Raw genomic sequence first — 25,145 nt, forward strand, 5'->3', positions numbered from 1 at the left:
GCGGCAAGCTTTGGAACAAACTCTAAAACTGTGCTAACAACAACCTAGCTCAGTTAGCGCGTAGGCCTCAACTGCTGAAATAATAATTATACGCCAGAAGCATGATAATAATAGAATAGCCTATTCTGTCCAAAAACATTAAAGCTACATTTAAGAAAGCTATACATTTTCTTGAAAGCCCAATATGTTACAGTTAAATTAAAGCATGAGTAGTTTAAAACATATAATTGTTGTTCAGTTAATGCACTTTGCTACATTTCACCGAGTATAAAATAAAAAGTGGTTAAATGAAATGTAGGATGGTGCTTTTGTGTACTTGTTACTCTCAACCTGACAGATAAACTACATACTGTACAACTCCACCACTAATCCGCTGATTCAGAGTGATTCTCCTAATCAATAGGCCTACTGTACGATAACAAGTTGAGAATTTATCATTCAACTCGTGTTTCCCTCCACAACAAACAAAACAGACGTCTCATAGAAGTGGAGATAAACATGACTGCATCTGACACAATATAAAGCCTGGTGTGTTTGTGACAAAGTGTTTGACAAGTGATTTTCCTTATCAAATAAAAAACACACATTTTGTTTGCATTATTGATTTTATTAGGAGTAGGCTAATACTAAATGTTTAAACAAAGTTCTTGAAGGAACGCTAGTTTAAACTGTTGATGTACAAAGGATGGCAACATATCAGAGATGATACAGTCAAATAGCAGATTTATGAACATTGTAGTTAAGTACTTATTGGTGTAATTTTGGCAAAAATCTACTCTATTGGCTGTCAAAAACTTGTGTTGTGAATAATCATATTATTTGGTTCACTTTGGAAGCTGTGTTTTGTGCAAAGAAAGTAACCACTCCATTTCTAACCCTTCTCTTGATTGTGCTGTACGATCATTTCACAAACAGAATTCGTGCTTCCTCACTGATGCAGCGATAATGACAACAATTCCAATCTGTGAAGCAGAAATACACTTTTTAAATCTAGCTGCTTCACAGTTTCAATCATTGAACACTGTGGTGAAATAAATGACACTAAAAACAGGCAGACTGCACTATAAATAGTCCTTCTTCTAGTACAACAATTCAGCTGGTATTGGAAACCTTAACATATTACGGATGTTACATTATCAATTATTTTTAAATAATTCATAGAAAAGTATATACTCTCTGTAAACACACTAAAATTAAAGTATAAAATAATTCAGGATGACATTTATGTTATTTAATCTGTTAATTTATCCATCATTACAACATATATAGCAGTTATAATTTGACTAAATGATACGCCTAAAGAAAAATGATGATGCAGTCATCAGATGGAAAACAAAAAACATTAAGGGATAGAGGTGGACATAGTCCTTTTGTAAAACAATCTAATACAAATAACCATTTAGTTTTACTATCTGAATCTCTTGAGTTTTATCATTTGCTTTTAGAAACTCCCTTTGTAAAAATTCATTGGTATAGCCTTACTATAGGATATTAATATATGTACCTTTGATTTAGACCACTCCTGCAAAGTTTGCCTTTGGAGACAAGTTGCACAATTCTGAAGAGAGCTAACTTTCATAAATTATATTTTGACAACCTTTCGGGTTGGTTTGTGATCATCAAAATTGGCTTTACAGAAATGTAAAGGCCAACACAACATGGTATGACCTGGCTTCTTGTTGACCTGGTTTCACAAACAGAAAGGAAAGCTTTCATGCACACATCTCAATGTGAATTTAATAATCTACATACGGGACATTAGTTAACAGTCTTATAGCATGAAGACCTCTCAGTGATGCTTATTTTAATAACAAATTATTTGCTAATCAAGCCACAGAGTTGTTGGTTGACATGTTCTTTTTTTCTCCCACATAAAAAAAACGCAGACATCTGAGAAAGATCTTCACACATACAATAGAAAATAGGTTCTTCGGCTCTACAAAATCAGTCACATTTTATTTTTTGTTGAGCTCGACCAGGCCAAATTTTTACAAGAACAGATTGATGGAATACTGCAATAAACAAATATAAAAAAACCCTCCAGATGTGATTGGAGGAAAGGGAGTCCTCCAGATCACAGGCACACTCCTGCCCAGCCAGCTCTCTGCTGACTGGCTGTTACAGCCCCTCAGACTCTACGTTGGTTGGTTTAATGGTCGTGGAAGCCTGGCATGGGAAAGGGCCTGGCAAAGGCTTCAACGCGATGGCGCAGGCTGGCAATGCGAGCCACGGTCTCGCGGGTCCTGGAGAAGGAAGTTCTTGAAGTCCAGGAGCTTTCCTGGAGAAGACAGCAGAATAGAGAGACGGAAGCTCAGCATATTCTGATTTCCTTTTTGCTACATTTGTTTGAGCATTCAATAATTTAATATAACATTCAGCAAATTGTACTTTTGTTGCCTTTCTAACAACTACGTGCTTACCTGTCTTCTTCTTGACGTCCAAGGCAATCTTGAAGCCCTCATCCATGAACTCAACAACTTGCACAAAGTCAGCTTCTTTGAACTGTCTGGATGTCAGGGCTGGAGCACCTGGGAAGGAAGAAGAACACAAAATCAGCATCTTAAAACACAAAGTAAAGAGTGGTTCCTTTCGCTTTTACAGGTTGGACTCTCCTTAATAAAGTTTTTTGCATTTCCGTTCATTAGGAACCCTATGGTTAAAAAGGTAAAACGATAATCGCCTGAAGACAATGCTATAAATGTGGCAGCGTAGATGTGGAGCTCTTGAACTTCCTGGAAGATGATTAAAAACACAAACATATTTAATAAACCATGATCTGCTCAGTGCTTGTGGCTCAATCGGTGGCTGACTCATTTCCATATGCAGAACTACATTTTCACACAGTGAGGGAAATGGCAAATAATAAAGGCAAGTGGATGCAAAGTAAAGTGCAAAGCATATTTTACAAAGAAAAACTTGACTTAGTTTAATACGTGACACAAATTGCTGAAAAGCTGACCAACATTTCAACACAAATATATTGCAAAGACCCTAATGGTGCGTTCAGACCGGACCCAAGTGCATTTTTGGGCTCGTCGCGATTACATGTATAGTCTATGTAAAGACGCGGATTCGCTCCAGCGGCGTGCATGAAGAGGACGCCGCGGCGCTAACGTGTTCTCGCGTTAACCAATCAGCGGTACGGATCTCAGCCTGCCGTTGAATCAGTAAACCAAAACATCAGCCGTTAGCACACAGAGCCCCGAGCTCCTCATGTTTGTTCAGAAACTGGAGAAAAGTTATATATGTACAAAACACAGACTGTCTATGGCATGGTGAATACAGTCGCTGCTTTATTTATGTCTGCATGATGTTGTGAGTGTGTGCCCGATTGATCCGATCTCCATTCGAAAAACACATATTTCAAAGGGTTTTTCATCTGCCGTCTTGTGAAGAGACGTGGTAAAGCATTAATTCATGGTTTTTACAAACCGGTATCAGTGTGTTGTTAGTTCAGCATTATTATTAAACGTGTAGTACAATTAAATCCCGGTAAAATATGTTCATTTTGATGTAGTTGGTATCTACCATAGTATTTGAAAGGCGCAGGTACACAACTGACAGCCGCGGTGAACTCGAGCGATAGGATCGATGCGAATATTTGCATTGCGTCCGGTGTGAACGCACCATTAGTATGTTACTTAGGTTAAAATCTTGAATATACAGATTACCATACTTTTTGTGGTTACTAATAATAAGTCAAACAGAGCTGGTCTTAGTCAAGTTAAATGTAATGTAGAGTGAAGCTGCTCCTTACCTAGCCTGAGGCCACCAGGAGTCAGCGCGCTCTTGTCCCCGGGGCAGGTGTTCTTATTGGCAGTGATGGACACCAGCTCCAGCACCCGCTCGGCCCGCGCTCCGTCGATGCCCTTAGGCCGCAGGTCAACCAGGACAAGGTGGTTATCAGTCCCATCTGAAATATTCAACATTTTTTGTAAAAACAAATCTAAGAGCAGGAAAGTCTGAGGCTTCGTAGAAACAAACTTCACTTTCAAACCTTTACTTTAGTTTATGATGAGGTAATGTTCTTTGATAGCTGTAGGGTATGAAACTGAAAGCAGTTAATGATGAAGCTCAATTATCGTTAGGTAGTTTGTTATTGGTGCCTCCAATGCTTGATTTTTTCTCATGCATTTGTCCGTGTTTGTCTTCATATCTGCTTTATTTTCATAGTTAACTAAACTATCACTGATTGACTGCCATCATGATTAAGCAAAACGTACTTTGGGCCTGCAGGATATTAACCAACTAAAGGTAATCAAGTTTAATACAACAGTTCCATGGGTTCAGTCAATGGTGCTGCTGAACTGTGTTTTACAGAGAAAGAGACTTTTATATCACACATTCTAATCAACACCTCACCAAAATAGTGTCGCCAAAAAATAAACATAATCATCACAAATGTTGAATTACTACAGGCCTATTTTATAAGACTGCATTTGTTTGAGGTAAAGGTGAATAACAAACTGGAAACTGGGCATTAAACACAACTCTATAACATGTTCATTCAGCTGTTAATAGAACAAGCTTATTTGAGTAAATACAAAATCCTTTTTACAAGTGAGCTATTGATTGTGACCTTGTTTCTGTTTTTTTAGCACATATCTAAAAAGGAATTGAAAAAAGGAGCATGCACACAATGCAGTGTAAGCACAGGACAAGTCTGTATTTTTTAGGGTATAAATTGAAGGCCATGCATCATAAAAGAGCTGAGGCCAGCAAATTAAATGCAGTACGAGATTCCAGCACTTGCTCACTACCAGAAAGTGACCACCTTCATCTGGTTTTAGTCCCTTGACTGACAGGACAGCTGCACTGACATTAGCCTATTTGCACATCATGAATTTAAATGCCTTTCTGTTGAATTATTTGCATTTTGTGACAGGACATTCTCTTTATTGACTGTGTTGTGTGTTCTTCTGTGTTTCTTTCTGCTGTTTGCAGTGCCAGTGTCTCCCTGGAATTACAAAACAAATGCTTAAATACAAATCAGATTACCTGATACCAGGGTGTACCCTTTGCTGAGAAGAGCTGTAGCCATAGCCTTGGAGTTCCTTATAACCTGGCCGATATACTCCTTGAACATGGGAGACAGTGTCTGGAAACGAAATACCAATATTTTAAGTTTGAGGCCAAGAAATTATTAATGAGGTTTTAAGAATTAGTTTTTGACTACCTAAACATCAATTGGTGCAAGTCAATAGCTGCCTTGCACAGCCTTAACATCCAGATAGTTCTGGAAGTTGTACGAAAGCATCTCAGCGGTAAGATTTAGTTTCACTGCAAAATGCGATTAAGCATTTTTAAACGTCTATAGGAAATAGCAGACCGTGGTGATACATTGTTACATCAACACAAATACATTTCTAAATTGAAATTGTGTGTTTGTGTGCTGAGCTGACCTGTCTGAGTGCCACTGCCACACCAGCGATGGCGTGATTATGAGGGCCGCCCTGCAGCGAGGGGAACACAGAGAAGTTGACCTTGTCCTCAAGGTCGTACATGATCTCCTTCCCCTTCTTGTCAACCGAGCGCAGACCCTTGCGGTAGAAGATAAGGCCAGCCCTGGACAGAACAGACTTATTGACTTTTCTCTAAAAAAACAAACAAGGAGTCATCCATGGGTTTTTGATTTGTCCCCAGCTGTATGACATCAGCCGTCTACTGACTACTATTACTACCCTTAAAAACAAGTCATAATTTCCCTGTTGCTCAGTGAAGAGGCTATATACCTCTAGTTCTTACCTGGCTCCGCGGAGGGACTTGTGTGTGGTGGATGTGACCAGGTCAGCATGATCAAAGGGAGAGGGGATGGCTTTGGCTGCCACCAGCCCGCTGATGTGGGCCATGTCAGCCAGCATGTAGGCCTTAATGTCGGTACACAGCTGAGGGGGAACAAACACATGGTTAGGACTCAAAGGTACAACATGGGGCTGGAAGTTATTTTTAAATCTCTAGTTTTAAATTGATTACATACAAGACCTTAAATTGTTATAAAATATACAACTTAAAGTGATAAGATTAGTAACAGTGTTGGAATAATGGCCCTAGTTTTGCATAGACAAGAGACAAGTTCAGAATATGTCCAATAGAGTTAAAAAGTCATTAACCGCCTGAAGTCTACCCCGCTCTTCAGCCCTGTTCACTTCCTGCTTGTTTCAGATGTGTTCCTGCCATCGACCTTATATTAAGGTGACTGATTTAGCTTGCTATGAACATTCCAGTGTTTGGCTTAACAAACCTCTCCAGGTACCTTTTCAGTATCTTTAAAATATGGGGGCGATGTTCGAAAAAGGTGAGAGTCATAGATATAGATTTGAACGCACTCAATCCCCTGGCAAACTGAAAGTTGGCCCTTCAGCCTCAGTCACTGTTTAATTTAAAGTGTCCTGGAGCACAGAGCAAATATTTATTAACTTCTCTGTATATGCATGTAGTATTTTTGATATATACACTTGTAAAATAAACTATAATAGTTACTATAAAACCTAACTACATATTTAGACTTGCCTTTTTGTCATAAGTGATCCTCCATATTTTACTTGAATGTTTCAAATTGAAATTTGAGATACAAGAAAGTGAGATAGAAAGTCTTCGCTCCAATAATTTACATTTTATCCCCAAGGTTAACATTTAAAGAATAACTCAACATTTGTAAGCACTACCTATCTTTTCAAAAGGCATATATTTCAAATCTGAGCTGGTGTTATTACACTCTTCGGCAGTCTTCAGAGGCCCGGAGTATTACAGTGTAATTCAATAAATCCTTGGTGTCTCTTGCCAGCATTTATTGAAAAAGGCACACAATAAATAGCTTGCTAACATGCAAATGACTCGTTGGCGAAGGATCAGAGCAGTAAACAATCTTTTTTAGTGCTCCAATTAATATTCATTATCACGACAATCTTCCTTGCTCCCATATCTAAACTGGATCAGCACATGTTTATTAGATTAAAAAGGCAGCAGGATGGCAGGGTTACTGGAGGGGGGAAAGAACACGAGAGGGTGATGTGCGGCAGCTGATAGAACGTTGATAGTGAAACAAATTTCAGATTTAAAAAAAGATGCCTGCTCCAATCTAGGTAACAACACTGAAAACCTGGAGAGGGTCCCTGCCTGCTGCCATAAACCAGTGAAGAGTTCCACAGAGACATGCCAGGGGGAAATATGGCCCCACTTCAGGCCTAGTGGCAGTGTAGTTATGGTGCTTAATAAAAACACAGCTCTGTAATGGAGGGACACTCCATCCGATGGTACTAGCTAAAGTGAGGCTCTGCAACAAAGGGAGGGAATGAAGTGAATCCGCGGGTTGGTATAACAAAACAGATAAAGGGGCCTCTTGTGCGCTGCCTGAGAGAGCGGTGAAGTGCAGTTAAAAGTTGCTGCAGTGTTTGCGCGAGTCAGCGGCGTGAAGCCACGTGCAGTTCGGATGAGTAGGCAACGGAGAGCATCTGTGATGTTGAGCGCGAGTGTGAAAGAGCAGAAAAAGTGTTGGTGTTTTGATATGTTCTCAGTGTTTTCAGCAAACAGGTTCCTACTGAGGGAACTAATCATTTAGAAGTAGAAATTTGAATGCAGGAGTATTTAGACTGCTGGATTATTTATTTTACTTACCTAAGAGACCAGAGCACTTCTTCTACCTCTGAGTGTGGACAGAAATTATTAAAAATATAGTCTGGAGCAATCCTGGCTATCAGTAAGAGGAGCAGGTGTGCCTGACACGGCAGTGGAAAAAGTTGACTGAGGACAAAACTGGTGTGACCTTCATAACATTGGACGCAGGAGAGGATGAGAAAAACACTACCCCACACACAAAAGTTGGTTGAGTTTTGAATATGGAGAGAGTTTTCCGTGCACCTTCTTGATGCGGGCGTAGTCAATGAGGCGGGCATAGGCGCTGGTGCCAGCAATGATGAGCTTGGGCCGGAACAGCTTGGCCGTCATCTCCATCTGGTCGTAGTCTATGAGTCCTGTTGCAGTCTGCGGAGAAACAGAGGGAGACAGATTGAAGAGAGAAAAAAGAAAAAAGAAGTGGAGAGTAAGGTTCAGGAGCAAAAAAAAAGGAACACGAGATACATTTCAGATATCTTGAGGATCAAGAGCAAACATATCAACACGGAAGAGAGATTTTATTTCCATTTGAAGCTCATTTGAAGCGGATGCATTTGAAGTACTTTGGCTACCTTGAAAACAGGAAGGGATTTATCGAAAGGAGACATTTCAACCTATAATATCAAGGAAGAAGATTGCAGCAAAGCACCCCTACTTATCCTAATTCAACGTTTCAAGGGTCTATTCAACTGGTGTGATGAGGCTGAACAGATCAGAGGTTGGGTTGGAGAAGTTATCTGCTCTCGTCTTTGAAATAAGCACTTTGAGATATATGTTAGAAATCCATTATTCAGGGCATGCATGTCTGAGCCTTGTAAAATGAGTCAGTCTGGAATGTAAAATGACCTGTGTGTTGCGTGCCTAATCCTGCATTTACACCCCCGTACTCCAAACATGAGGGGGACATACAGCAGCAAAGAACAGGAAGTGAAAGACAAAAGGGATAAAGCAAAACACAGACAAGAAAAAGAAGAGAAAAGACGAGAAGGGAAAGCTTTATTTAGACAACCTGATAATCTCCCATCTCCAGAGCACATCTATGGGTGCCCCCTCACTCCATCACGCTGCTCATTGAGAAGACAGAGCCAGTGGTGCTGGCCAGCCTGTCGATTTCCCATTATCTCTCTCGCAGAGGGGTGCTGCCGGCCCATACATCAGCAGGTCTGGACATGCAGACCCTCAGGGCCATCCATCAGCCGCTACCAACCCCAGCACACAACTATGACCCCCGGAATAAAATGCTATACACTAATATAGGCAGGCCTGCATCGGAGGGATCCCGGCCGTCATGATTTGTACTTAGTTGGAAAGCACTTTGAATGTTTCACAAACAGTGCTAACGTAAAGGACTGCACGTTTGCATTGTGACTGAAGAGGCCATAGCAAGCACTGTCGGCTAAGGTTTCTTAATTTAGACTCCTATCAAATCCCTACCCACACTGCCTTGTGTTTTACCTGTGTGGGCCAAAAAGCAAACAGGATTCCCCAAAAAAGCGATTACAGCTTCTTACCCTAGATTTTCTGTGTATTTAAATCAATATCCTGTCATTGAATTGTTTTTCAAAAAGATTTTAAGACTAAAATATCTGGCATTAATTTAGATAGTCATTTGAAACTTCTTTGCCAACCTAATGACAGCAACATTAATCAAAAAATGTTTTACTATAAGCAGAAAATATGCTTTATGTTTTGGTCATACTGTGGCACAATGGTCTTGTGCAGTCTTTTCAGTTTCCCTGTGACCTTTACAGTGACATTTAAGGATTGCATAAAACAAACGTACACAACATATTGTTTTTTTCGTGCAAACATTAACTGTAAACAAAACTGTAAAATGAAGGAAAGAAACTGACAAGAGATGATCAACAGTACAACTGAAAGGCGTGAGACAGAATGCTGCAGTAGTGAGAAGCCTGCAGCCCCGGCATATGGGCAGTTCTGACCCACAGAACTGGTTCATGTGGAGGTCAAGTCAAAGGTCAAGCGGAGAAACAGCTGACTCTAAAACCTTGCCAGCGACTATGTTGTTTAAATATTGGAGTTAAGAAAAACCCTCTTATCTGACAATGAAAGAGGATAAGACATATTTAGACACATGCAACCAAAATAAAACCACACATTATTTAACCCGTTCAAATCTTTTCATATACACTTTGTCCCATTCTGGTTTAACTTGTGCCCCGTTATTAACTGGTATAAGAAAGTCCCCAGCATGTCAGTTGATATCAGTAGTGTGTGTCTCTACTTACGTTTAGCTTGTAAGGCATGGACTCGAAATAGATAGAGGTGGCTGAGATCCTCTTCACGTCAGACATGTAGCCATGGGTGAGACTGGAGTGAAACAGAAGAACATGTAAACAGACGTAAAAAAAAAATAGCATGAATATTGAATTACATTCCAAACTATTTGATTAAGGGAGGTGCAGATGGCACACTAGTGTTGACCAACAAATAAACTAGGACAGCTTCAAACAGTGTTAGATAGAATAAGTGAAGGAGTGCAGGTGTGTAATGGGGAGAAAGCAGTAGTTATTACTCACTGTCCTCCGTCGGGCAGGTCCAGGCCCATGATGCGGTCATGGGGATTGAGCACGGCGGTGTAAACAGCAAAGTTGGCGGGGGAGCCGGAGTACGGCTGGACATTGACTCCCCACAGAGCTGGGTCCAGGTCAAAGGCCTCCAAGGCTCGTTTCTGACACAGCAGCTCAATCTGGTCCACCACTTCTGCTCCTCCATAGTATCTGAGTGCAGAGAAACAAAATACAGAGTTAGGCCAACCGATGCTCTTGCACATACACTGCTCAGGTTAGGACTTCATTATAATTACATTTAAACCTTAAATAATTTACTCTTTCTTAAGCCACAGGCAGAAAATACCTGTTTTGAACACTAACATATCACCTTTTAAGGTCATATCGCAAACTGGTTAGTGTACAGTTGCCCATTTACACATAGAGCAGTTACAGGGTACCATTATCATTCATTTGAACAAATTTGGCCTCAAAATCCAATTTTGATCAGTTTAGTTCTTTATTTGGTCTCTACTAACTCCTGAGGGAAATATGTGTCTCTTCAGCAGCTACATGCTTAACCAGCTAGTCACTAAAAAATGTTGTTTGCTTTCGGTGTTAAGCAACAGTCTGCAGTGGGAATGTCACTTGAAACAGGAAGCACGTTGCTGAATATTACGCAAGAGGTCAGAGGGGACAAAAACAGTAAGATTATATAACAAACAGCTAAACAATGAGCTGAATCTCGCTATGAAGGTCAGTGGAGCTGCAGATGACCCCTTTCACATGCTGTACATCCACACTTTTTGCTTATAGCCGCTCTAAGTCGGCAGCACTGTCACAGTGGATTCGGGGACATCTCAGGTGAGAATTCTCATCAGTGAAATTACAGATGAAGAAGCAACAGATGGCTCCTGCACAATCCACTCATTCAATGACATTATCCTTTTGTCTCATTACATCTAACTGAGAAGAGAAGATGAGTAGGATGTTGGGGGAGGGGGGTCAAAAATCAAAAACATATTCAGTGGGAGGGAGATTGTATCAGTTTGTATTCCAGGAATCAAAATCATCAAATGAGAAACATTTAAAAAACAGGCGATCTCTCTGTTTGCCGCTGATAAATGTGAATTTATCTGAGGAAAAGGACAACTGGAAATAGAAATCATGCCACCATCAGCCTGGGCAATTCCTCCTATGTATCCCCTGAGGAATCTTTGGCAAAGAGGCAGTGGATTAGCCTATGTGTTGTGTGGTTGTATTATTTGAGGGCAAGCTAGAGAACAGCATATAAGCCAGTGAATGTGTATGTGTGCACATCTGTAACAAATATCCTGAAGCGCACAATATCAGCAGTGGTAATAAGCTGGGGCGTGGCCGGATAACCACTCACCTCTTCCCTGGGTAGCCTTCAGAGTATTTGTTGTTCAGACAGGAGCCCTGAGCTTCCAGAGCTGCTCGACTGCAGAAATTCTGTGGCGAGAACACACACAAGCAAAAACACACACTCAGATCAATGGCGCGAGTGGACAGAAGGGACAAGGACTGCAAATTAAAGTCTGTTAAGTGATAGTGAGAGATACCCCCTCCAGCTAGAGACGATCCTTCCATAGACTAACACTCTGCACTTCACAATGCTTATCGCCTCGCTGCTGCAGGATACAAGATAATGTAATAAACTTTTCTGCCCATGCTGAAAAGCATTGGTACGGCCTTTTTAAAATCCCTTTGCAATGCATTTTCCAAGAAAAACTAATTTAAGTGAGCACGGTTTGCTGCATAAGGGGTAGGGCAAATAGTTTGAGGCTTTATTAGCTTGATTTCAGCTGAATTAGGATTCATTCTAATTGATTATGTTGTGTTTTGCTAAGCCGCGTTCAACACCATCGTTAACCACACGGTTACAGATGAAGGTACTACTGCACTAATGAGTTGCCTGTTGTGATGGAATAGATGGAAAAGATAGAGAAGGACGATCTGTTTGAGTGGTTATAAAATCACTGTAAATGAATGTCTATAGCGGACTGTTGCTTATTTGGAGTGCTTAATATTGGAAATCCTACTAGAACTAAAACAAGTACCACTATTATTTAGCTAAATTATTTTGTAATGTCCAACAATACTTTTTTGCACCCTTAAAACACTGTACACTGTAATTAGTTACACATATAAAACCTCGAGTGAATTCCTGTTTAAAAAACTGTACATCCTGTCTGCTCATCTAACTATCCACACCTCGCTTGGTACGGCCTCCTGACACAACACTCTGTACTGTTTATTAACACACTGTCCAGTAATAAAGTCACAAAACAGTACAGTCTAGTCTCCACACTCTCTTCTCTTTGTTAATGTATGTGTGTGTGTGTGTGTGTGTGTGTGTGTAGTTATGCTAATGCTTCACATAGAAGCCGAGAGATCAAGGGAGATAACTGCTCCAGTAAAAGCTCTCTGCTGCGTCCGTCTGTCATACCCAAGACTGTGCATATATTACAATAAGAACATTTGCTCTATGTGTTTGTGTGTGTGTGTGTGTGTGTGTGTGTGTGTGTGTGTGTGTGTGTGTGTGTGTGTGTGTGTGTGTGTGTGTGTGTGTGTGTAAACATATGTCTTTTCATTCAAGGAATGCCTGCCTGAGCAGAGTAAGGTGGGTAGGAGGCAGAATAGAGCTATCAACTTTATCTCACACTACAGCGGTCCGGCTGTGTGTAGAGAGGCTGATATACTCCACTGAACAAGTACTGTGGCGAGACAGGAGGAGAGAGAAAGAACACAAGATAAACCCTCTTCTGCTTTTTGGAGTGGTATTTTTTTTCCAATTTCACATAATTCGGCCTTGGAATTAAAACAAAGAGTAACTCAAATGTTTCAGGGGTCCCTGCGTACAGAGGGTACCGTATCCACTGCGTGTGTTCAGTTTGAACAACTTGATGTGAACTTTTCAGAGTGCATGATATCCGTTTTATTATTCGTATGTTCAAGTCAGAGGGTCACAGTTTCTCTGCCCAAGTAGCTGCTGAAAATATTTTTTAAAACACCAAATGTACTGCTATAGAATATTAAAACCTACAGCAGCAAAAAGATTTAGGAATCGACATGAAGAAACAATGATTTACACATGCTGCAGTGCAAGAATTTCAAAATGCTATCATTATCATGTCTTGTACTAATGTACTGCGTTTATCTACAGCATGAGACCCGATAACCCTTATAAGAGCTTTTCTGTCAGGGCTGCCTGCCAGCAATAATATGGAAACACATTTGACCAGGATCTCTGAGAAGCTAGGAAGTCTCCATTCATTCATTTTGCCCAAAATTAAATATAGGTGATCTGCACTGCCAACACACAGGATAGCTGCTGCCAGCTCTTACGCATTCAGTGTTTTCATTGACTGTCTTTATTTTAAAACGAGTCAACCAGTACTCAATCAGTACAACATTTGTAAAGGATGTTTTTTTTGCTGAGGAAAATATTAACCAAGCTTGGGGTGTTTAATGTCACTTTCCTTCTTATAAAGGCCTTTATGCTGAACGCTTTAATCCAGCTGTCCTGAAACATTTAGGAACACTCTAAGTTAAACATCCTGGTGAAAGTGACTCACCTCAGATGCAATGAGCTCCAGGCCGCGGCACTGCCTGTCCTTCTCCTTCAGCAGCAGGTCCCACATCTCGGGGTCATCCTGAGCCAGGCTCTCCTGGCCTGTCCATGGGCGATCTTCATCCACTGAGTGGGTGGCGGCGTGGGACTGCTGGCCACGCACACAAAGACGGACGGGGGCTCGCTGGCAGAGTGGCTGTGAGAGGAGGAGGAGGAGGAGGGTTAGGGGGAATGATGGAGGATTGAGAACAAAAATGACAGTATGTACGTAGGGCTGCCCTCTAAAGATTTTTCTAGTCAACTAATTTTCGTCAATTCAGGCGATTAATCGACCAATCGTCCCAGGTATAGGATATATTATAATTATTATCCTTCTCCCAAAATGGTTCCAGTTTCAAAGGCTGATAGAGAATGTTATTATAGCAGCATGGTAAAACATTCTGTCGACTAATTGGGGGTGTCCTTATATGTTAGTTATTTAAAGTGTTTACAGTTATCATGAACACATGTTGTAATAATGGATGATTTCACAAAAAAAAAAAGTGTTACAAGTGGCAATGGTTTATGTAATTAAACCACACTCATTTAACTGCAATGAAGATCATCATAGCTTACAAAAGTTTGGTAAAAATATAGGACTACATTTAGTCTTTGTTTAGCAGCTGATTTTTATTTTAGCAGGAACATTTAGCAAGACTTAAATGTATCAAAAATTCAACAATATGTATTTTAGATGCTTATTATATATGAAGATTTAACTACTGGGGGCTTCAGTCACAAAAAAGCAATTGGAATGAAATCAAGAGATATTTAACAGCCTGATTTGTCCTATATAAATAAGAAGACAGTCCCCTTCTCTGTTCCTCTCTAATATGTAGCTCGGTATAATTAGAAACTGGCGTGTTTCCATGATATCAATAATCAGCACGGTTGTCCAATTATGCCTCTATCAGCACTTCTACAAACTGAGGGAGCGACTTTTACAGCCTCAGTGTACCGAAGGAGGAACATAGAGAACAGATTCAGCACTTCCTGCTATCTAATCTGGACTGCCAGTTCTCCTGCTGCTGCTGCAATGCCCGATCATGTGAGCGTGCAGAGTCCATTCAATTTTCAGTGTCTTTCCCATTTTTTCAGAGTCAAACATGAGTGTACAACCCTGTTTGTTATACGCACTATGCCTGGATAATAAAACACTACATTTCTGGCTTTGTATTCCATTCAGTAGTTTATTTTCACTGCCATTTACACATAAAACCTTTCCAGGCCACAAATGATGGTCATGTAATAAAGCTTTACGTGTTCGCCTCTATGCTTCAGATCTCTGCATGAACCCAGCGAGGGCACTGTGTGGGAGAACACTCCAAAAATAAGAAAAAAAATCCCTGACAGGTTGATTGCATTTAGAACAAATTGGCCCTCTCCCATCATTTAATCAGCAATATGACGAGGACTCTGTGGAGATCAATCCCACCACGGCCAACCCATAGTTATCATGTGTACAGGTGTGCAGGACTGAGAGGGAGAACCTCCCTTTAATAGCGCCATTAAAAAGTAATTAACACAATGCTCAGTACTGGTTGAGGACACCGATTTGTAAAAACAAAAACACGAAAAATGCAATTTACCCTTATTCCATGTGGTGTAAGAAATGTTGAGGTAATTCATCTTTTGTAGCGGCTTTATTGCACTGTGAACCAGCTGCAGTAACTGGAGATTGTTTAAGAAAAACAATTAAGAGCGTTAATGCTGGGAAGAAATAATAAAAGCTGACCAGCCATAGCCTCATAATTCCACATCCTTTGTAAAAAAAAAAAAAAGAAGCTAATAAGAGCACTTTATCCTGAGGAGCAACGGGCAGATAGTCTATCCAGGGCATCGCTGTAAGGCCCATCCTCTCCACTGCTCCTCTTCATCTGCTCCCCGGGGTGGTGGAGGGGGCAGTAGTGAGACACAAGGGGGGAGACAACTGGCATATTAATGGCCGATCCCTAACAGTCACTACTCTGGGCTTCTGTCACCAGTAGCAGGGGGAGAAGGCCCCTCCCTTTGTGCTTTGGAAGAGACGAGGGCCTGGGGAGACAGGTTGGGCAGCCTCTGAGGACGAGTTTCTCGCTGAGAAATCACACGGGTCATTAAATGTTGACGGGAACTGTCCTTCGCTGTCTGCACTTCTGCTGGGACTCACCAAGGCCGGGGAAAGGGAGAGCAGTGGCAGGAAAACCCCAAGCAAGCTAACGCTACCATGGGTATAATGCTTTCCAAGACTGCAAAACAGACAAGGTTCCTCCTCCTCTTCCTCCTCCTCGCCTCCACCTCCATCCCTGGATTTCTTTTCCCATCCTCATCCTGTCACTCTAGGCTGCTTAACACACTCGGCTGACTAGCATTCATGTGGCGTTTTTATCCCTATGTCTCTTCTTCGATATCATTTCAACGGTGTCCAAATGAGACAGCACTGAGCGTAAACACACACACAGGTCAGCCCCTAAGGTGTGCCTCTTCACTGTCCTGCCTCATTCCCCAGCCCTGATCATTACGAGAGATTAATTAATGAGCACAAGGTAAACTCATCCAAGGAAAGTGAGAGCCAAGATACAAGCACCAAATATGTCAGAGTGGGACTATTTTTAGGGCGACAGATGATGCTGTCGTTTGAAGGTGAACTTGATGAAAACTGTGCTGTGAAAAGGGGGCGGGATAGGCCACATCAAACTCTGCGCTGAGCACAAGGGGATGGCAGAGTCACAGATGCACGGCATCTGCGTGACAACGCTAAGGTAATTGTTGGCAGTTTACCTTTCCAGTTAAACATCTGGGCCCAAAGACCAACAACAGAGAAGAAGAAAGGGCAAGAAGAGAATCAGTCCCTCAATACTAGTGTGGCATTACTTCTTCTGTTTCCTGGAGCAGCTCCTGAGGCGAGTCAATTTTACAGATGACTGCTGTCCATCAGAGGCTATACCAAACAACAATCAGCCAGGTAACAGGAGCAAAACAGAAGGGACCGGAGAGAAGAAACAGCAGAGAGAGAAAAAAAACAAGATATGTAAGGTTCGTAAGAAGAAGTGTCAACAGGGCAGCAGCATCCGTCAGCCTGACACGTAGTTGCTTCTTTCCCCGTCACTGACTAATAGCTGGGCTGTCCGTTACAAATTGCCCTGTGATTCAGTCTGGATAACACTAGACTGAGAAATCTGGACGGGGTGAAGAGGCGTGAAGGGACAGAGTCTGAGTCCAGGGCGGATTCACTCTATTCGGGTCAAAGGATTGTCAGGATGACAATCAAAGACTTAAGCGATGCCGGCAACAAAGCCAATCTTTAGGGAGGAACGTTAGATTTATGCTGTAATCCCGCCACAACACTTTTTGAGATGATGGTGGAAGGGCTGCACACTGGGCTCTCTGGTGACTCATGGAGTGTAGATGCATGCTGTGGACTGAACTGTTGGCATGGTCCGAGAGAACCTCTACTCACAACCCTCTCATTGTCCCCGTCGAGCGCACACTAAAAATCAAAGATGATAACTGGGTTTTCCTGCATTGTAAAATCTTGAGTTTAAGAAATCATCCAAAATCAGTTATAAAAGTTACTTCATATCACCAGTAAAGGGAGGACAGTTTCTGTCTGTTTTTTTTTATTTCCCGGTAATCTAAATATCTAGTAAAAAAGGGCAAGTGTATCAAACTCGACTAAACTAAGGCTTCAACTAACAAAGATCATCATTATCAATTAATCTGATTGTTTCTTGATTAATCAATGAATTGTTGGTCTATAAAATGTCTGAAACTAGTGAAACATGTCTGTTATCAATTCTCAAGGCCTTATGTGAATCTTGGAGTAATTAATTTTAAAAATATTAGAGTACAAACGCATCACATCCTCTCCTTTTTGAAGCTGAGACCAGGTTGTGATTGGTATGTTTTCATGAAAATAATAACTTATTAAACTTCCTGACCTGCTCCAAGCATTACAGTATCATCTTCAGCAACAGATCTACCCTTTAAAAAAAAAGTCTTAAAGTTGAGATTCCCTTCTTTACACCAATAAACTGTAAATAAATCCCCAATTAATAACAGCTTCAAACTGTCCTTCTAACATTGGTGTCAGCAGCACTTTGAAATAACTGGACAGGAATGTAAACTCACTCTCTCTAACACAACCTGTGAGGAGGACACTGCAAACTGTAACCAAACATGTAATAAAGAATCTTGTGAGTCCTTTTGAAATTCAATTAAGATGCACACTGAACCGATTACCACCAATAGGAAAAGCATGCAAGCACGTGAAAAATTCAGTTTAATAGGAAACTTCAGACAAACTGACAGTGACTAATAAAACAAGGTCTGCACACATGCCACAGAATTTGGCATAAACTTGGTAGCCTAGTTATTTCTGCACAACATACAATTTCAAGATGGGTCATTTCTTAAAGTGCAAAAATTAGGATAGAAATAGCCATGGACCAACTTAGTCACCCTGATTGAGTCTCAAAAAAGTTGTCAAAATATAAAACTTCATATAACTTAGAAATGATCAACTAACATTAGCATTATCTGTTAAATGTTTTAAAAAATCACACACCGCAAGAAATATGTTTATTGAAGGTAATATTTACAAGCCCTCAATAAATACTTGAAGGTAATAATGTTTACATTTTGTTTGAGCTGGTTTGAGAGGGGTTTTTTTTTAAGGTCAAAGATGGCTGCAGATTGTGGAACTGTGAGCTATTGTTGTATCTTTTGCAGGAAATATTTTTTGCCCAACCCAATTATTAAAAAGAAAATGAGGTCAATATTATAGTTTCAGTATTATTTTAAGCTATTTAAAAAGCTGCAAGTGAATGTAAAAGGTAGACTGTGTAGCTTAGATTCACCATTAATACATATTTAATAAGCGTACATTGTAGCTACCCTAAAGTATTTGTTGCACAATCTGCCAACACTGCTGAAACTATGACTATTGCTTTGAGCAACCAGCCTTATCTTTTACATAACTGTCTCAGGGTGATAAGTTAATATTTTCTCAGAGCTATTGCTGTATATCAGCCGTATTTTGCACTTTGGCCGTTATTTAAGGTCCTTCTGTTTATCACCGGCTGATAACCCTCTCTTGAATGTGTTGTCTCCATAGAGAGACCATTACTGAAGCATTTCAGTTCAATAAACCCCTTTAAGTATGAAAACAAAACAAAAAAACTGTGCAATTCTGATAAATATAAAAACAAGTAGGTAAAGTTAACGTGAATACAACCGCAAAGACAGACACCAGTAGCTAAACCTAAAGTTTTTCCTGATATTCCGTGTTGTTTTCTAACATGATGAAACTGAGCAGTCGCTGTTGCATCATTACATGGACACTACAGCTGGAGCTATGTAACGTGCAGTGACAGCTACGCTAGCTTATCGGCCACCTAACAACTGCCAAAATGTGAAATATGCGATGTCAAGATGAAAGAAATGGTAGTTTATGGTTCACAACTACAAATACCTTTACATTTGATGACATGATACAGCACAGGGGGGACATTTAGACCCCCACGCGTGTTGAAACGTGAAGCTAGCTAACAGTTCAGCCATACAGAGAGGGGGAAGTTGCTAACACGCCTTTTAAATAAACAATGACATAAAAACCGTTGTTTGTGATACACATACCCGTGTGAGTTGTCTGAGAGCGAAGGACAGCATGTTTCCAGTCTCAGGCCAGAGGAAGAAGCAGCACGGCCAGGCGACTCACTGCTGACAGGCTGAGAAATGCTACTTGGAATTGTTGGCAACGGCTGGTTACGTTGATCCGGCCGAAAGGGCTGCCGGGAATTGTAGGACGTTGAGAAAGAACATTTACTCAAATATACAATACTTTTGTACTTTACCTGAATAGTATCCATTTATTTTAAACTTATACTCGATTACATTTTAGAAGCCATATTGTAGTTTTTACTCCGCTACATTTATTTAACAGCTTTTATTTACTAGTTACTTTTAGATTCAGATTATTAGCTAATACAAAATATAAATCAATTATTAAATAAACATTGACATAAATCCATAAATATCCAGTAGCAGCATTTAAAGGTATTCAATTTAACCCCACCTTTACAAGCTGTGATACAAAGACATTAATAATCATGATAGTAACCCAGTAACTAGTATACATATACATATATAATTAATGCATGAGGAGTACTTTTTCTTTTGGTACTTTAAGTATATTTTAAAGGCAACTGCACTTTTACTTACTTAATATGTTGAGTACCGGACTTTTAATTATAACAAAGTAATTTTTAAAATGTAGTATTGCTACTTTTCCACTTTACTTTTACTTTTAAGTAAAACATATTCTCCTTCCAACACTGTTGATAAATCAGGTATTTTGCGCCTTCAATAATCTCAGTGAAGTTACAGTAGCTGTCGGGGGTGTTATCAGCAAGTTTATATTCAATTTTCTTCAAAAGTATGTGAAATGTGTTTTTTGGGAGAAAAGGTAGACCTACCGATCTGTCCACAACAACTTGTCCAGTGAATCCTCATCATCCCACACTGTAAGGAATCTGTGTTACAAAGAGGGGAACTCAAGGGTCTTCATCAATCTTCGAGTCCAGAGTATCAAAAGCAACTTGTGTAAGACACATTGACCACCCTGGAACTCCATCTCAAGTCATTGATCAAAAGCATAATAGGGTATTGAGCAATTCTGAAGTGAAGATTCAATTAGCATCGACTGTGTGTTTTCTAAGGAAATTCTGAGCACCATTATCGTCTGTTCAAATGTCTAGAGAGCCAATGACTGTGCTGAGAGAGGGAACATTTGTGAACAAGGAAGCAGAGAAACAATCTGAGATAGTTCTTATGCGGAGATGTACCAATTGTGTTTGTTTAATTAAATCAAGCTAGAGGTGGCACAGTTGATTTATGGTTTTCGCTTTAACCTCTAATCTTGATGCAAGAATATAAATACATTCTTAGCAATAGTGATGGCATCCTGCCCATTTTTTTCACAAGCTTAAAGCATTTTCCCATGAAGAAAGCAAGTAAACATTATTAGTTAGCTGAGATAATAACAGTGTCCTGAGTAACACAGCAGTGAACCTGCAGGTGTAAGTGTAACTGAAAAATGCTTGTTTAGATGTGCAACACGATCAAGCACGTTAATTATTTCTCTTCTCAGTTTTAGGGTACATAATAAAAAAATGTCTCTTTCTCGGTTTCGATAACTGTACCTAACAACTCCTTCGAAAGCAGTCAAACATTATCACCATCTTAAGAATATGTCACGGTTGGTTTTCAAGTTAAAATTAAAAGTCTTCCCTTCGATATGTTTCAGAAAATTAAAAATTACATATCTTCAAAGAAGGCTTTGACAGGAATTTCCAATCCGAGGGAAATGTAACTTAATTCATAATAGTGTGCTTGCTTAGCTAGATAACAGCTTCTGTGCTGCAATTTAGCTTGAAGTGCAGAACGAAAACATTCAGCCAGTAAAACACAGACAGTTTAAGAGATTTTAATGTGCTTTTTCATACAGTATATTGTATGCATATCCAGCATAGCATTTCTCATACATATAACTCTCTTTTATCCAGGGAAAGTAGAGCTGAGAGGATGATTAACAGTCAGTCTACCATAACATTACTTCTGCCGTACAGTGGTGGCACAGCACAGCCGCCTCAGAGGCTCCCCTTGTACTCGGAGGGCATAATTCTGATTCCAGCTGTCTTCAACCGAATTTTCCAACTGCAAAAAGTAATAACACTGAGAAACAAATATCTAAAAACAATAAGTGTGCTGAGGTTGAGTACATTATTTACAGAAAAAAGCAAATAAAAACAGAGGTTAACAAATACAAAGTTGAAAAATAAGTCAGAGAAATCAGCCATATCCTAACCATTCAAAACTCTGATTATACTTGATTTAAATCCACAATTCACAGCAGTTAAGAGGCAAAAAACTGTCCCCTGCTTCTTCATCGTAATCAATATGACTATGATATCCATCATTATCATCATAACCATCATCGTTGTTATCGTTAACATTGTCTCTAATTTTATCTCTCTGAATTTGAAGCTGCCTTTCTTATCCAAGGTAAGGGTGCTCACTTTGGAAGTTGTAGTCCGGACACACTTTTTGCACCAGCTTGTAGTCGATGCTAAGGAAGGAGATGAAGATGCAGATGACCTTGAAGGGTTTGGCACAGAGCCAGGCGGCATGGGACTGGGTGTGCTCTGTGAAGCAGGTCTGAGAGGGGTCGTACAGGCAGGGTTTTGGCTTCTTGGATCTGTTGGTCTTCTCGTACTCCACCCGACAGTTAAAGGTCTTTGTCTCTTTGTGGTCGACGGTGGACTGCTGGGTCTCTCGGATTTGGACTACCTGCTGAGTGTGAGGGTGTAGTTGCTGCTGCTGCTGGACGACCTCAAACTCCACCACTTTGGTGGGCGGCACAATGCTGACCGACACATTCCCCAGGCTGGACGAGTTGTGGCGGAAGTAAACGGTGAACGTGCCGTTGATGTGGTCCACGATCTTCCCTGTCACCAACAAGCTGAACTTCATGGTCTTGACGTTGAAGTAGAAGTCTCCCCAGCCGAAGATCTTCTTGGTCTTCATGGCTGTCTTTAGCGAGGGCTTGCGCTTAGAGCGGTATCCTGTCTGGTCCAGCATCAGGGACTGATTTCGGGCTGTGTCGTAAGGGCTATAGACACTGTAGGTGGGTGGCTTGGTTTTCATAGGTGGCTGGTCGATGGAAGTGGAGAAGATACGTGTTTGGTATGGAGGCTTCACCACTCCTCCTGACGATCCTCCCATTGTGCCTCCTCCTATGCCATAGGGAAGAGTTTTCATCACGGACCCCACTGAGCCCAGGTCTGAGAACTCCACCTGCTTCTCCAACCCTTGGACCTGAAGAAAAGAAGACACAGAAAAAAGAAGAAAAATTAAACTTTAGTTACAGTAGGCCGAAGGTTTTTTCATTTTCAAATATTCTCCAGAACAGAAAGCAGCAGTCGTGCACGGATTAAAACGTATTACTTCCACAATTTGTCAAGACAACTTGCAAAAAGAATGTCTTATAATGTTGGAACAAGCTGGTTATAGTTTGAAATTGATAATTTGCTCATTTCAAAACTGATTACACTATTGTTAACTATAGTCTTAAAACACTTCTGTTAGTACTAGGATTTAACCAGCAACCTGCAGCCATGAATACGAGATCAAGTGGCGGAATTATTTAAATAAAAACAAATCCATGTTGTCCAATTTAATTTTACACACATCATCATAATCTCAAGTGTTGTTTAGGTCACTATCAGAGAGAGACTCTTTGCCTCACGTGAATTTTATTTCCACAAGCACCCAAGTTGTTAGATGTGGCTGTGTTTCATCTCTAGAATTCAAGAAAACAAAACCATCTATTTTTGTTAACACACTTTAATTTTGTTGTCAGTGTTGCTCCGGAGAGAAAAACAACTCTGCATGTAAGGTAATGGATGTGAGCCTTTGTTAGTTCAGACAGCTTTCTGCCTTTAATCCACAGCCTAGGTGGTTATTCATTGCGCTGATTGACTGGAAATGTTCCCCTGCTCTCTTTCATGTCTAATCAATCACATCATTGCCATTTTCACATCCATATGCATGTATGTACACAGTCTAAAACACACACAACCAAGCACACAAACACATTCGCACACATGCAAACTTCAAGCTCGAAGCTGTCATGAAGTGACAGCGAGAACAAATACAGCGATTCGGAGGTTACATGTGCTTCCCCTGAGGACGCATTTGGAAATAGTTTTTAAACTGTTCTGGTGGATAAACAAACCAAAGAAATAAATGAAAACAGCTTTTCTAAAGAAGTACAGGATAAGATCTTTGTGTCTACTCATGCAAGGACAGTTTCCGCCTCCCTTCATTTCTATCCAGGGCAGTGGAACAGACAGGTTTGTGCCAAAACAATCCTCATACTTCATCAATCACTGAACCTAATAATAACTCTATATTGCTATCCGCAGAGGCAAAAGTGCAGCGCTCAATGCGGCTCCTAATGTATTCAGTCATTCAATTAATGTATCTACTTCTTTTGGCCATTCATTAACATGCCCGCAGATCTGATTTCTAAGTAGATTGATTGAGGGGGAAATAACTGAATGATTATTGACTACTGGAGGAATTAATTACCAAAGTAGGACAGGTGTTGATAAATGACCAGTGACTAGGAGGCCAACGTTTTAACAGACCTCACTTCCCTTTGGTGCCGTGCTAGGATGCCTATGCAGTGGTCTCGTGATTTTAAGCCAGTGAACTTGGGGATGTGAGCCGACTTTGGTGTTGACAGGCAGGGATAAGCTACTGTTGATGGCAGAAAAACACCAGATAACGTACAGCAACAAACGGTGTGTACAGTGCATGCTAGATGGGGACGTTCTGTGAATGCGCTGTCAGCAGTGCTGTCAGCGAGCTCCATGTGTTGCCATCTGTCAGGCTAACACTCTGCTGGTGCAGTCCTAATCATTTCTCTTGCTGATGGCGAACAGAGCCCGAACTAGCACCATCATCATAATCCTTAACCATCTTCAGCGGCTACATCCCGCCAAGAACCTTAACCTAACCTTCAGGGTCAGCTGTATGAAGGGGCTGACGTCGGTGCGGGTATTTGTGAGTGGGGAAAAGCATCCATACACAGTCAGCAACTTTAACAAACATCGATCGAGTGGGAAAAGATGCGTATGGAGAGAGGGCTTCTTCTTCTTCTTCTTCTTCTTCTTCTGTTGCACGACAGTAATAAAATGCCAACAGACGCCAATGAATGGATGGACTTCCTATTAGCATAAATATGAAATATGTTTGTACTGGACAGTAAATCTATTTAAAGGGTGAGGATTTGTTAGAAGAAATATCAGATATTTTCTTTTGACATGAAATCCATAAGCTATAGACTTTTTGCAAAACAGCGGATGTTTGCTATAAGGTCACATCAGGCTGCCACAACCAGCGAGAGATTGACGGTTTGAGAAATGCAGTTTCACGCTTCCTCCTCAGCCACTATTCACCTAGGGTACAATGTGTGAAAAGTGACTTTTAGAGCAATAGCAGAAGAGATGTTGCCGGGATGATGAAGAGGTGTTTATTGCACATAAGTCTACCCACACACACAGACATATACGTAGTAGATTTAAACACATTTTAGTTTATGCTATAGTACGCCAAATTAATTAGTAATTTATATATAAATCTACTGTTACCTGGGAAAAGTCGAGATTAGCAAGTAAATCAATTTAGCCATTTAATGCATGGATTTAGTCCTTTTTTTTATTGCCTTTGTTAAATAATTATTAATCTAGAGGTTCATAATCAGGAATCAGTCTATGTTTGACACTCTGCTTTTTTAAGGATTTAATTTCACTTTGACTATAGAACAGCAGCTCACGGTTTAAGCC

At 40.5% G+C, this 25,145-nt stretch overlaps 2 protein-coding genes across 6 annotated transcripts in view; both read right to left on the minus strand.

Annotated features, from left to right (window-relative positions):
• Nucleotides 1-586: 586 nt before the first annotated feature.
• Nucleotides 587-19,515, minus strand: shmt2 (serine hydroxymethyltransferase 2 (mitochondrial)). The gene is given in 13 exon segments (XM_063910952.1): nucleotides 587-2,239; nucleotides 2,241-2,278; nucleotides 2,421-2,528; nucleotides 3,758-3,913; nucleotides 4,999-5,098; nucleotides 5,403-5,565; nucleotides 5,746-5,885; nucleotides 7,858-7,980; nucleotides 9,861-9,942; nucleotides 10,152-10,352; nucleotides 11,515-11,594; nucleotides 13,721-13,912; nucleotides 19,372-19,515. Coding segments are annotated over 13 exon segments (1,506 nt in total). The 5' UTR covers nucleotides 19,405-19,515; the 3' UTR covers nucleotides 587-2,149.
• A 1,712-nt stretch (nucleotides 19,516-21,227) lies between these two features.
• Nucleotides 21,228-25,145, minus strand: part of LOC134883195 (neurexophilin-4) — a 103,515-nt gene continuing 99,597 nt past the window's right edge. For 4 of the 5 annotated variants that reach the window (XM_063911456.1, XM_063911455.1, XM_063911454.1 and 1 more), the window contains one exon: nucleotides 21,235-22,611. In XM_063911456.1, the coding sequence (XP_063767526.1) occupies nucleotides 21,790-22,554 (765 nt within the window). In that variant the 5' untranslated portion in view covers nucleotides 22,555-22,611 and the 3' untranslated portion in view covers nucleotides 21,235-21,789. Of the gene's footprint in view, nucleotides 22,612-25,145 lie in introns of all 5 variants that reach the window. The other variant, XM_063911453.1, reaches the window with a different exon arrangement.

This window comes from Eleginops maclovinus, chromosome 20, assembly GCF_036324505.1.
Source record: "Eleginops maclovinus isolate JMC-PN-2008 ecotype Puerto Natales chromosome 20, JC_Emac_rtc_rv5, whole genome shotgun sequence".
Classification (NCBI taxonomy): domain Eukaryota; kingdom Metazoa; phylum Chordata; class Actinopteri; order Perciformes; family Eleginopidae; genus Eleginops; species Eleginops maclovinus.